At 44.0% G+C, this 13,141-nt stretch overlaps 1 protein-coding gene across 4 annotated transcripts in view; it reads right to left on the bottom strand.

Annotated features, from left to right (window-relative positions):
• The window catches only part of NOL12 (nucleolar protein 12), a 49,519-nt gene extending 47,319 nt beyond the window's left edge, over positions 1 to 2,200 (bottom strand). Inside the window, exon 1 of one of the 4 annotated variants that reach the window (XM_085601379.1) lies at positions 1,922 to 2,200. In XM_085601379.1, coding sequence (XP_085457505.1) covers positions 1,922 to 2,160 — 239 coding nt within the window. In that variant the 5' untranslated portion in view covers positions 2,161 to 2,200. Of the gene's footprint in view, positions 1 to 767; positions 925 to 1,921 lie in introns of those variants that run through there. The other 3 variants (XM_085601380.1, XM_085601382.1, XM_085601381.1) reach the window with 3 other exon arrangements.
• Positions 2,201 to 13,141: the final 10,941 nt, after the last annotated feature.

Raw genomic sequence — 13,141 nt, 5'->3', positions numbered from 1 at the left:
CAGGTATATGTCTTAAATTAAGCAAACATTGTGCCGCAATGGTAACTGACTAGCCGTGCAACTTACTCTCAGCCTCAGATTAATAATAAATAGCGGGCAGTGCTGTGCTCTGCGAATTGATTTTTTTTACATTGCTCAGTGTGTCTTTTTGAAAAAAATTACAGCCTGCGACCAGTCTGTGATCCAAAGGCTATGCGTGTGCCCTTCCCTTTCTGGTGCTTTGCAGCAGTTTTAAGATCTTCGAGTTTATCGTTGCTAAAATGGGTGTAATTTCGAACATTTGTTTTCCTCGTCGTCATTGCTTGCTTTTGCTCGCAAGAAAGTATCACTCATAGTTTTTGAAATCTCACTCGTAATTACACTGAAATTATGAAAATGTCGCACATAGCAATCTGAAACCTTGGCAGCTATGGACATATTTTTATTCTCCTCTTCCCACCGATTGGCATTGCCCTGCTCTAGCACCACATCTAACAGACGTCTTGCTCTTTAACGCTAACCACTTACATAACTCAGTCTCTTCCCCTGCCAACGAACATAATCATTTTCTAAATGCACATTCTCAGTGTTTACTGTAGCACTTGCACAGTTTACTTTCTTAAGTGCCAGCAAGCTTAAACCTTCCAGTAACTACAGTTCCAAGCCTCGCTCTGGTCAACTACTTCCGATGTGTTACATGCTGCTTCCGGTGAAAACAAAACTATCTTATTCGGTAGGGGGGTGTTAGCGTCCCTCATATTTCCATCCAGTCTTCTCCTCCCACTCACCGTCGCTTCTCCTCGTCGAAAGTGAGTTCCCTACGGGCTGCAATCTTCACCCGGCGTTTCCCCATGCTTAGCTTGCGAGGAACAGGAAGCGGAAATGAAGACACTGAAACCGGCGGAGAGTGGTAAACATAGAGAAAGGACAGACTACGGGCGGGGGGGGAGAAGGCGACGTGCCACCGAAAAAGAAGACAGACTACTTAACAAGAAAATCAAAGTTCGAAATATTTCTTTCACTGTCTGTGGGGTGCAGTGTAACTTTCCATTTTTTTGTTGCTGCAGTTTTATATAGCGCAAACTGGACCCGAATGTATTGGAGCGCTCTACATGAGCACCAGTTACATTACACAAGGCCAAATTCATGTTTTTGGTAGGCACGGTGTGCAATTTTCACGGTTTGCCCGAAATCACAGGATGTTGAGCCAACGCCGAGATTCGAACCTGCTTCCCCAGCCCCAAAGTTGGCAGCTCTGGCCGTTAGGCTACATCCTCTCAACATCTCTGTTTAGTCCAGTCTAGGGCTGCTACCTGGCCAACTTCATACTGTCATAATCATATTTTACATAGCTGCCAAGGTTTCAGATTGCTGTGTGTGACATTTTCATAATTTCAGTTTAATTATGAGTGACATTTTAGTGACTATGAGTGACACTTTCTCGCGCACAATATCAAGCAATGAAGACTAGGGGCATAGGACTGAATAAATAAGACTTAACACAAACAAGTACAGCGTCTTGTTAAAACTGTAATATTAAAAAACTGAACTCCACTCAAACACTAATAAGCTGCGCGCAAACCGGGGCGGACCTCTCGGGCTTAATGGTTAATTAGTCTTATGTCACAAATAGCAGTCTTATTTGTGCATTCAGCGGCGCAGATCACACCATGACCCACAGACTTATCACAGAGGCTCTGCTGGCACTGAAAGTAATTTGACGACAGCAGCACCACACACAGTCAGTCACAGTGTGACCCAGTGACCCCACCGTCCCAAAACGAGCTGGTGGGCTATCACGAGACTCAAACATACGGCTGTAACAGGGCCGAGCTTAAGTTACGATCATGACTACGTGCGGTGCTAGAAAGTATTATTATATCATTCGAAAGGCACATATTTAATTTGACTAGAAGAAATCCGAGTGAGACATAACGATTACCTCACTCCCAGCACTGACTCGAGGTGAGCAGCAGGGCGGTGAGCGGCAATTCGATACTGGCCCGGCTGCCTCGTGGTCACAACGGTTCTCGGAGCAAACCACGCCGCCCGGGCATGGACATTAACATCACAGGAAATTTCCAAACGCAGCATTACCGCCCTCCCGCTCCTGTCCGTCACAGCCAGGCAGCCCTGTGCCGGAGCCGAACTAAAGCCACTCAGAGGCTGAAGGCGCCGCATTACTGGAATAAACCTCTGCCATACTAACTCCGGAACCCCCCAGGCAACGGGGGACTTCTACGTCACCGAGGGCAGCCTGCTTTTGTGCTAGATAGTGCTCCAGTAGAAAAGGGCAAATTTACATATCCTCCCTATGTCACAGACTCGTCACCACATTAACTCATTCATACATTCATTCATTGGTGGGTCCCATAACACCAACACTCATACGTCTCACTATAGTCTGCACACAGGAGGAAAAGAAGCGCTGGACATGTGGGGGTACCTTGTTACCTATCGGGAGTAATTCCTTTACATTATATACATTATATACATCTGTACCTATAGAATCCTAACTTTAACATCAAGGCACTCCACCACTTGGTCGATGGACCAATTAGTTGGACTGGTTGATGGTGATTTGGAACCAGCTAAAACACTTTTAAAGCTTCGGAACCATTCGGTTAACTTTCAATACCTTATTAAAGAATCACAAACTCATTTCTTAGTAATCAATTTTAGTTTATCTAATATAGTTCACTGTTTTGGCATATTCAGGATTACAGTTCAAATACTTTCTCTATTGAGCGACTTCCAATCTTTGATCCTTAACATAAATTGACATAACGTTTATATTTACCTACATTTTGAATATTGGCGACCTTCCGACCACCCCGAATATTTTTCCAGTCTCTGCGACCATCTCCAGAAGAACCCGTCAACCCACAGCAATAATCAAAGCCCTTCAGATGGAATCGTCCTCTTGTAATCAAAGAAAACCCAGGTAAACCAGGAAATCTCCTTCAGCTCGACGCAATCCTCACAAATCAGCCAAATGACCGGACGATCGAACCAACAACCCAGCAAATCAATCCTTAACCCCCTCTTCCAAATCCCCGACTTTTATACCCTTTTTCTCCTTACTTTTAGGTCAATGTGCAACAATTTAGGGGTAGAAAGTGTTCTGATTGGCTAAACCCTTTGCAATTTGTAAGTCTCCTGAATGTTCCCAGGTTTGCCTGTTTCCCATGAGACCGGGCATGACATTTCTCAATTGTATTCTTTTTGGTAATTTCACAGGCAAAAGTTCCGAAGTAATAACATGCAAAGCCTTCTTGTACAGGTCCTTCATTGTCCCCTCGGTCATTCACACCAGTCTTCATCTTGGCAGTCCTCCATGTTCCTATCCTTGACAAGGAATACTTCGGTTCTCGTCGGAGGTCACTTGGAGATCTCCAGAGCCATCCGAGTCTGCGCAGTAGACATCGCGCTCACATGACGGTGGCAACTTCAGAACTCCATCTTAAGTACTGCGGCCTAGTAGGCCCGAATGCCAACTTTAGCAAAAACAAACATAACAGAACTTAATATATAGAAATGAAGATTCTAATGTTTAAACCCACCCTAATCCCAATATATATTAGTATTTTCCCTAGCTTGTAGCAACATTTAAAGCAATAATACTCACCATTCTGCAGCACTGGAAGCACAAACCATCACAAAAGCAACATGAATAGTGCAATTTTCTAATTCACCACATTCTAAAGTTAGTTTGCGTACCACAGTTAATCATTTAATGATCTGCCATGCAATTAGCATTTTAGTCCCACGTGTATCTCGGGTTCATTAAGGTGCAAATGTTGATTAGTCATGCCACTTTACACTAATTAGTACAAGTTAATATTTAGAATGATTACATAATTACATTTCATGCAAAATAGAGGGGGTATACAAAATTTTGCTTTACCTGCTCCATCAATAGCGTGAAGCACAAGGTTCATGAAATAATCTTCCAGCGGCTGCCACGGTCCATGCAGTTTGTTTGGTGGGTCAGAACACAGGGATTACATTTTGAAAATAATTCCTGAATTAGGAGCAGCGCTCATTGACACACACACTCCTCCCACAATTTACTTCCCAGGAACTGCAGCCACCCGCTCACGCCGCTTCGGGCGGCAGGACGTTACGTCCCGCGCCGTTGCGCTGTGTCCGGAATAGAATGGTTGTTACATTGTCGCAGCAGCTCCTAAGCCAGCCGGGATCAGCTCCAGGGCGCACTGCCTCTACAGCTTCAGTTTGCCATTCCAATGGTGCGTGATTAGCAGTGCTAGTATGGGGCTTGAAGTCCTAGGAGGCACTATGTAAATTATGCGTGACTTTGCATTTCAGTGCGGTGATGCGTATCACCACACTGAAATGTGTTAGTGTCACTCCTGATGCGTGATACTTGGCAGGCCTGATTATATTGTTCCTGCCGCATACAAGACACCATTTTAGAACAGGGAAGTGAGAGATTTTTGAAAAAAAATCAGGGGAATGTATTTTTCTCATGGACTTTTATTTAAGCAAAGGTCAGTTCAGGCTGGAGACAGCTAAAGTAAAGCAATTTTTGCTTAAAAAATCAGGAGTATCTTGCCTGAACCCGTTTGTTTTGGCATGTAGCATGTATGCTACTGGTTCAAAAAGGTGGAATATTACCTAAAGTTGGTATTTTTCCTCTTTATCAGTACATACTTTAAACAGTAAATCCAGGAAGAACACACTTAAAATTCTATTCTACAGCTGCCTTAATGACCCTTGACCAGTGGTGAAACTAGACCCGAACTTCGGGGGGGGGGAGGGGCAAGAGTCCCAGCCAGGGCTGGCCCTAACACTGGTCGTGCACGTTGCAGCAGTCTTTTTGTGTGCCCCCTCTCCCATTTCCTCCACCATGAATTCCATCACTACCACTTGCCAACAATGCACCTCGTCTCTCTATAGCCCCTTTCTGACCAACATTTCACTTTTTTACAGGGCTACCTGTTTGTGCCTGCTACAAAGAAGTACCCGTTCTTTGTAGCAGGCACATTAGCCCTCTGCGCTGTGTGGGTGACAGGAGTGCCCATGTGAGTGCATGGTGAGTGATGCGACAGTGTGACAGCAGGGTGAGAGGAATGACTGCAGGATGAGTGAGGTGACCATATGAATTTGGGTGCAGATGTAAGTGCAGAGTGGGACGAATGAATGTATGGTTAGTAATGGGTTTGTTTGAGTGAGATTGCAGAGTGAGCAGTGAGGGGGACAGGTGAGTGAAGTGTCACTTGAGCAGGGTGAGTAGTGCGCTTGTGTGACTGTAGGGTGAGGTACAGGGTGAACAGTGCAAGAGCATTGTGAGTGCAGAGTGATCACTGTGAGTGCAGAGTGAGCGGTGTGCTCATGTGAATGTAGAGTAAGTGGAGGGAGAACGGAGTGAGTTCATGGCGGGTGGCATAAGTGCAGTGTGGTCACTATGAGTGCAGGGTGAGTGGGTTGTGTGAGTGCATGGTGATCAGTGTGAGTACATTGTGATCCCTGTGAGTGTGAAAGTGAAGGGGAGAAGTGTGGCTCAATGAAGTGGAGAAGTGTGGCTCAATGATTAGAGCGGCAGACCCTGATGCAGAGGTCTAGCCCGGGACCAGGGTTCAATTCCCTGCCTCGGCGGGTCTTGGGCTCAAAAATTCCACGGACCTGATAATTATCGCCTCGGTGCCTATTCCAATCATGGAGTCCCACTCTGCAACTCTGGGCAATAGCTTGCTTAATCTCCACAACGGCCCCCACAACGCTAAGGATGCCTGGCCTCCACCATGGGGGTGCCCAGGAGTGGACGCCTCACAGGGAAAGCCAGGATGGGTTCCACAGCAGTATTCATACAAGCGCCTTGAGACCCTTGCGGGTGAGTAGTGCGCTATACAAGTATCAAAAAAAAAAAAAAAGGGGAGAATGAGAAGTGAGTTGTCTGAATGCAGGGTGCATTCCCAGACACTTGAGGTAATTCAGCATGTGATTGAGGGCTGGCGTAGGGTTTTCAGATATAAGTTAAACTATTGCTTTTATGGCATTATACGGAGTCCAGGGATCGAGGGTGGAGGAAATAAATATTGTGCTCATCCTGCAACAAACTTCCATTCTTGTGATTAGGGTTGCCAGCTCATTATATTGATGTCTCAGACGGTACAAAAATAAGCAGTCACCTAAAGCCTATTTTCAGCACTTATCTGTGCATACTTGGGACAGCAAATATAAATAGAAAGCATTTTTAATTGTCTTCTAGGGCTGCCTGAATGATCCATGACTGATAATTAAAGGGAACAAAGAATGAAAAGTCACATTACAAATGAATACATACTATTTTATTTATAACCCTATTTAGTGTCAAGACAATGCCTTTGCAGGCTCTTTAAACAACAAATGGCTGCCATTCTCTTTTGGCAACCTCTACTTTATATTCCTTTTCACGAAATGCATTCTCACACTAAGGCAGTAAAAGTAACATCCAAATATAAGGAATAGGCAGAGTATTATTATATATTTAATTTTGGAGGATGTGCCGACAAATTCAAAGCCGACTCTCTACAAAAAGCATTTGAGCTCTTCTGAAGTGCATTTTTTTAAATGGGCGATCTAAGTGGCGCTGCTATCTTAGATTGGTCAATAAAAAGTAAAACTAAATGGCACTTGTGACATTCAGTACACATGCACATGCGTGGTGACGTATGCACAAGTCTTCAGAAAAATGTAACCACCAACAGCTGCCATGTCATTGACTGTGCTAAACAGCATCTGTAAAAGCATTGTACCTTTTACCGATTCCATTCCGGATTGCCAGAAAAGTTTGGCCAAGCCAGTAGGTTTCAAAGGTGATACCTTCTGGCTTTTCCAAAGCTGTTCTTTGCTAAAGACTTTTATTGGCATTTCTCAATGGAAATAAGATTGCAAACAATACAAAAACAGAATGCAAGTTACTACTTCTTACATAGTTACAAAGTTTGATGGTGTAGATACATGTTGAGACTGCTGCTCAAATTAATAAATCAACTTTGCCAAACATTAGTGCTTCTAGGAGTATTTATTTCTCCAATGTAATTTAAGGATATCCAATACAAGAGTGATTGTGCACTTTTCGCTAGTATGTGAAGTATGGTGTATTCATCTCCACAAACAAAGCAAATTTCTTCCGGTTTGTGCCTTTGCAATTGTTCTTGGCCACCCCGCCCATGCAGTCCTTTCTGAGCTGAGTGGAAACGCTGGACTGCGCTCGGGGACTGATGAGCTGGTCAGACTGATTGCAGGACACTGCATCCTCACAATATAAACTAATACATGCCTCAGGGCCGGCTTTAGGGTAGTGCGACCCATGTGGCTGCACTGGGCGCTGACCTGGGGGGAGAGGGGAGGGAGGGGTTGGGGGAACTGACCTCAGGGGCTGCGCAGTGTTCAGCAATAACATAGGATGTAAAAGCACCTGCTGCAGATTTCCTTGTGCGTCCAGGTTTCAGGCAGCAATTAAAATGTCATGATAACTGTTGTGATTAATGTTCATTCTAGAGATAGAGATCAGAGTTTTGTCTAGTAGCAGTTTTGACTCACTGTAAAGTAGTGCAGGGAGGTTAATATGCATGGCCGGACTGGGAACAGCGCCCAGCCCTGGCAGATTGCTGCTTGACCGGCCCTGATATGTGTGCGTGGGGGGATGATGCTAGCAAGAAGCACCGCACCCGCTTTTGTTACAGGGGGCCAGCCCCCAGTGACAAAACCGGCACCGACAGGCACAAAACCGGCCCCCACCCCTCCGGGAAATGCCAGGTGCCTGCTGCAAAGAACAGATCTGTATTTAAGTGGATAGTTGAGTGGATTAGTAAAGCCAGCCTATACCAGCACTTTTAAACAAGTGAAATGTATTTGAGAGAGGGGCTATGGAGAGATGAGTGGGACTTTTGCAGTGTGGTAGTGAGGAAATCAGAGGAGGAGGTGGGGGGGGGGGCGGTGGGAGTGTTGCATAGGGAGCCACCACCTCTAAAGCTGGCCCTGACATGACCCATTCTATACTGGTGATGGCTTTTCAAAGTCCGGAGGTCTAACATTTCATCAAGGATGAGCAGGCAGAACGACAATCAGAAAAGAGGGTGAAACTGATGAGGAAGATGGAGGGGGAAAGAGCGATCAAAGTGAAAATGAGCAGGAGCTGAATCCGTATCAAGAGCATTCTGACAACTCCGTTCACTTTTCATCTAGGGTATCAAGGGGAATCTTTGCATCGCCAAAGTGATGTGGATTGTCTCCGCATTATGCTTCAGTAGTGTTATCGGTATCACCTGAAAGCAGTTCACAGGGGTCAGCTTGCAGCGTCTGAATATGAATTATGACAACATGTCGAAGGTATCGATATAGTACCTTTTATGTCTCTAATGTATGTCTGGAGGTCCTAACTTGAATCATCCTTTCAGTTTCCTGGCAGTTTCACCTTCACTAAATCTCCTTGGAATAGAGGAGATGGTTTTGCTCACTGTTACCCATGGCACATGATATTATCTTTTCTTTCATCATAGTATTGCAAGACCATACTCCACATTACATTTGATGTTTTAGTTCTCAGGATGAGTAATGTTAGTCCTTATTTTTCTGCCAAACATTAACTCAGGAGGCAAGACACCCATGTTGCTGTGAGGGGTTTCTCTGTAGTCATGTATAGTTTGACAGAGTGTTTCAGAGATTTAGACCTTTGTGTCCTTGGTAATCAGCAAGGCTGTTTACAAGTAGGGTCCAGACTGCTGGTATAGAAGTGTATGCGTTATTCCTATATTTTGCATGAAGGACAATACAGCAGCTTTCAAGGTAAAGTCTGCCTCCATCGCTTGCCCATTCCTTTATCCCTGCAGTGTTCTCTTCCACAACCAGAACCCTTGTGACCACATGTTCTACACCTGGAACCTGAAGTTCTTTCCAACGAGCCCACCACATAGGCCTTCTGTATTGCTTTCATGAATCGATTTCCAATATTGTTGGTTTGGAGCTCGTGGGGAGTTATCTTCTGATGCTCAAAACCAAGGTGTGTGGAAAAGTCCTTAAAATTCTTTCTGAACAAAGGTGGCCTGTAGTTGGACATTGCTGTAGACAGTATGACCATCAGGGAGAAAACCATTTTTAGTGCAGGTATAATCAACTCAGCTGACTTGCTGGAAACAGCCATCACTTCAGGGAAACGCGAGTGTTCATCTGTCACCACGGGTAGGTGGTGACCTGTGTATTCAGGCCCAAAAGTCATCAATTGCCACCTTATCCCTGATGCCCATCTGTAGTGTGGGTATCAACAGCAGTTCTGGAGCTACACCTTTGCTCACTCCATGACAGACATGATATTGCTTTACTGCCATTTCTTCAATGTCATCAAGAGAGAGGAATGACATAACGAGTCTCTTGAAGAATGAGTCCATTACGATGTTTGGCAACCTCACCATCAAGATGTCAAAAAGATCTGAGATCTTTAGGCAGCTGCGACTGTAGTTAACGCATGCCATCTAAATCTCTCCACCATTGGTCTTCAATGAGTCCAAGACCACCTGCGGTGTAGGATTATTGGCTGATGCTTGTATAAGAACCCTTTTGGTTATGGCAAAAAGACATGTTTGTTTTACAGTATATCTCAGGTATTTTTCTGCAATAAATGACTTCTTCTCACATGAGATAATTGAACATCTTGACATGAAATCAGCAGGACTTTTTTAACCTGGTTGGGCTGGTGAAGACCACATCTCTTACTCCAATGAGTGGTTATGTAAGGAAATCTTAATTTTTGGGTTTTCTAAAAATGGAGCCGTGGAAAACAGTTTACCACACGAAAAAGGTGAAAGTGTTCACATGTCTATACAATGCTTAGGCTCGCCTTTTCCCCCTATGAGTATGCCAATTCAGGTTTTATGAGGCTGGAACCAGCATATACTATTTTCTGACTGGGAGGTTGAAGGTCTGTTCCTTTGTTGACCAGGAAGGCACCCAAGTATATATGTGTAAGTGAGCGGGTAATAATGAAAGCTTGATGCCAAGGTCTCAAAATGCAGTGTCCGTCATGCCATTTATAGTGGCACTAGGATTAAACAAGATATTGTACATGTATTCCACTGATGTCCATGGCACGGACCAGTTCCGCCAGTTCATCATCATTGTCAGTGAGGATAAGTTAGCCCTCTGATTGAGACTGTGTTTGCAGAACTTGACAAACATGTGTTTGATGAGGTAGACTCAGATGATGAGCTAACATGGGTCTTCGCTTCACTGATTTGCTGTTGTGTCTCTTGAGTTTGTCTATACTTCTCCCTGGCTCTTCTCCTGGGGATCAACGAGGAAGAGATTTTTTGATGACTTTTGACTCGGTTCTTATTTTTGCATTTGTTCTGAAAATGTACATCTTTCCTGCAGCCATGAACCCTTCTCTTTGGGGCTGGGCAGGTTCCAGAGTGTTGAAGGCGGAAACCACACCAGTAGCATGAGCAAATAAGCTCACTTCTCTTCAGTTGTAAGTCATTGGCACAGCAGACAAATGCTTCAACAGCTGTGCGTAATTTATGCCTGCTCATGATTTCAGTCTGGTAGTCTATTTCAGGTAATATTTTATCCATTGTTAGGATGTCTTCTAATAGACTACGTTTCTGGAGCAGTTTTTACCATAAGGATTCAGATTCATATCCTGCAATGTGCTGAGATATGATGCCCTCTTCAGCACAAAAATTATCAACGTCGAAATGGTGGACACATTCCTTGAGACAAATGACTAAAGAGTCCATGGTTTCATCTGGCTTCTGAACTGTAAAATGAAAGATGCATCTATGATTGTCAGTGTTCTTTATTAGTAGGAAGTAGGACATTAAACTGTCCTTGAGCTTACCCTGAGCCTTGTTAATTTCATCAAATTGAAAGATAATGTCTTTGGTGTGTGGGCCCACCAATGCCTGAGCAGGCGGAGCAGGCATCTGTCAGTTTCAAAGTTGGTCGAAGGGGGCTCAGGGGGGGACTAACAAAGACAGTGATTCCACAGGCACGTGAATAGCAGCAGGTCACAAGTCAGGAAGGTGTGAAGTGCTTGCTTCAAACTTGATGGCTGTGTTATCATTGTTAGCATATGACATAATGACAGGGAAGTGTCTAGTAGAACTGCATGCCTGCCTGGTGAGCTGTGGGTGACGGTGCAGCACATGTAGACCCAAAGCCGCCTGTTTACTAGCGTAGACACTGCCACTCACATGGATAAATCGGCATTTCCAAATGTTTGTGCCTTCAGACGGCTTTCATTACTTCTTCTTCAATATCATTTCAAGATATCAACACAAGAGAGAATAAGCATTTTTCTCTAGTGTGAGCTGCTCGTTGTATTCAGCTCCACACAGGGAGCAGAGCTATCCCCTTTCACGCCTTTGCACTTTTGCTTGGCCTTGATTCTGCTCCTCCCACCTATTCATCCCTTCACAAGCACAGGGTAAACACTAGACTGCACCCTGTGCAGGTCAGGCAGATCTGAGGACAATATAGTACATATTATTGCAGGGGCCTCCAACCTTTTCTGTAATAGGAGCTACTTCTGTCCAATGAAACTCATCAAGAGGTACTAATATTATTAGTGTTCTAATAGTGACCACAAAGGACACGGTTACATTATTGGCCACCATATGCAAGAATACTACCCGTGATCACCTCAGTGCATCAGACATGGTTGCCAGTAGTAATGTAAAAAGGTATTTGTCAATATGGAATGCCTCTATATGGGCAATATATCACAGTCATAGCCTCTGGCACCAAGGTAATACCATTTGTAAAACGTCTCTCCAATGTCACATGATTTATCACTCAAATATCAGCTTTAAATATATAGTGACATTTCAGCCATTTTTCTACAAATATCAGCTTATGAGTTCTGAAAATAAACACATTTTCTTATTGAATATACATTCTCTATTTCGGTGTATGTATATTAATTAAACCAAGCAAAGACTCCAAATTTAGTAAGCTGGTCTGCACACAGGAGAGCTACTTACAGGAAGCTGGAGCGCTACCAGCAGCTCACGAGCTACTCGTTGGAGAAGCTTGTATTATTGCTTTCTCTTATGAGCCTCGTTACCATAAGGTGGAGAAATGTCTGACATGCACATTTCAGAAAGAGTCATCAGATTCCGCATTCTTCTCAATGTTCCTGCACATTTCTCTCCATCATTCTAGGTCTTCATCTAATTTGGTGTCTGTACACACCACTGGCATTAAGATTTCCCCAGCCAGTGACCACTACCTAACATCTGGCAAAGGTTGACAAACACTAGACTTCTTGCTCGCATCCAATGGATAGCTATACATCTTCCAGTTAATAAGAGGCCAAGGGCAGTCATTCAATAGAGTAGGAGAGTTTTTTCCAGACATGGGTGAGGTCCCAACAACCATTGTTCAAGGGCTATTTGTACCATATCTCCAACTGTTTTTTAGGTTTATAATGACATGCCCCCAAACATTTGTACAACCCGACACATCCATTTTGTGTGACTAGAGTTTGCTTCCCTGAACCTGCATCACTGGCAGTCCCCCAATACTTTGGAATATATAAGCAGAACACTAGGGGTAAGAAATGTTCTGTGGTTATATTTAATATGTATACGTTGAAACTGAGTGCTTATTGATGCTCTGTCCCTTTCTTCATCAGACAACTGTTCTCTGCAGTCCCACTTAGATCTTGTTGTCAGATCTTATATCTGGTGGTCTCTGTACTTTGCCTTATAAAGCCAGAAAACAAGTCTCCTCCCCGAGTCAAGGATACGACTTGCACTAATGTATTAGATTCCAGGGGTCCACCTGAGAATCCGTCCTACATATCATGGGTTGCACAAAATACATTTGTGTATACAAAAATGTCCCCCATCTGTCCTTTGGCAGCTACAAAGATGCGAAGAGTCTTATCCTCAAATATGTCGCCCATTTCCTCACACAAATTGGCCATCAAGCATTGCACTTTAGCCTCCAAGTAAACACTACACATTTCTCAGTGTCCCTACAATGGGGCCTGGGAAAGGACATCTTTACTCAATTATTAAGTAACTCTGTTCCAGAAAGCAACCTTAGACCTGGTGCTTTTCCTTCTTCAGGGCAAGGAACAGGTATCTACATTCTTTATTACCATGACAGTCTTTTAGAAATGTACTCTCCCTGTAAAGGTTATCCATTAGCCATC

The sequence above is a fragment of the Triturus cristatus genome, chromosome 4_2, assembly GCF_964204655.1.
Source record: "Triturus cristatus chromosome 4_2, aTriCri1.1, whole genome shotgun sequence".
NCBI classification, from domain to species: domain Eukaryota; kingdom Metazoa; phylum Chordata; class Amphibia; order Caudata; family Salamandridae; genus Triturus; species Triturus cristatus.
This window is presented reverse-complemented; position numbering and strand designations above follow the sequence as displayed.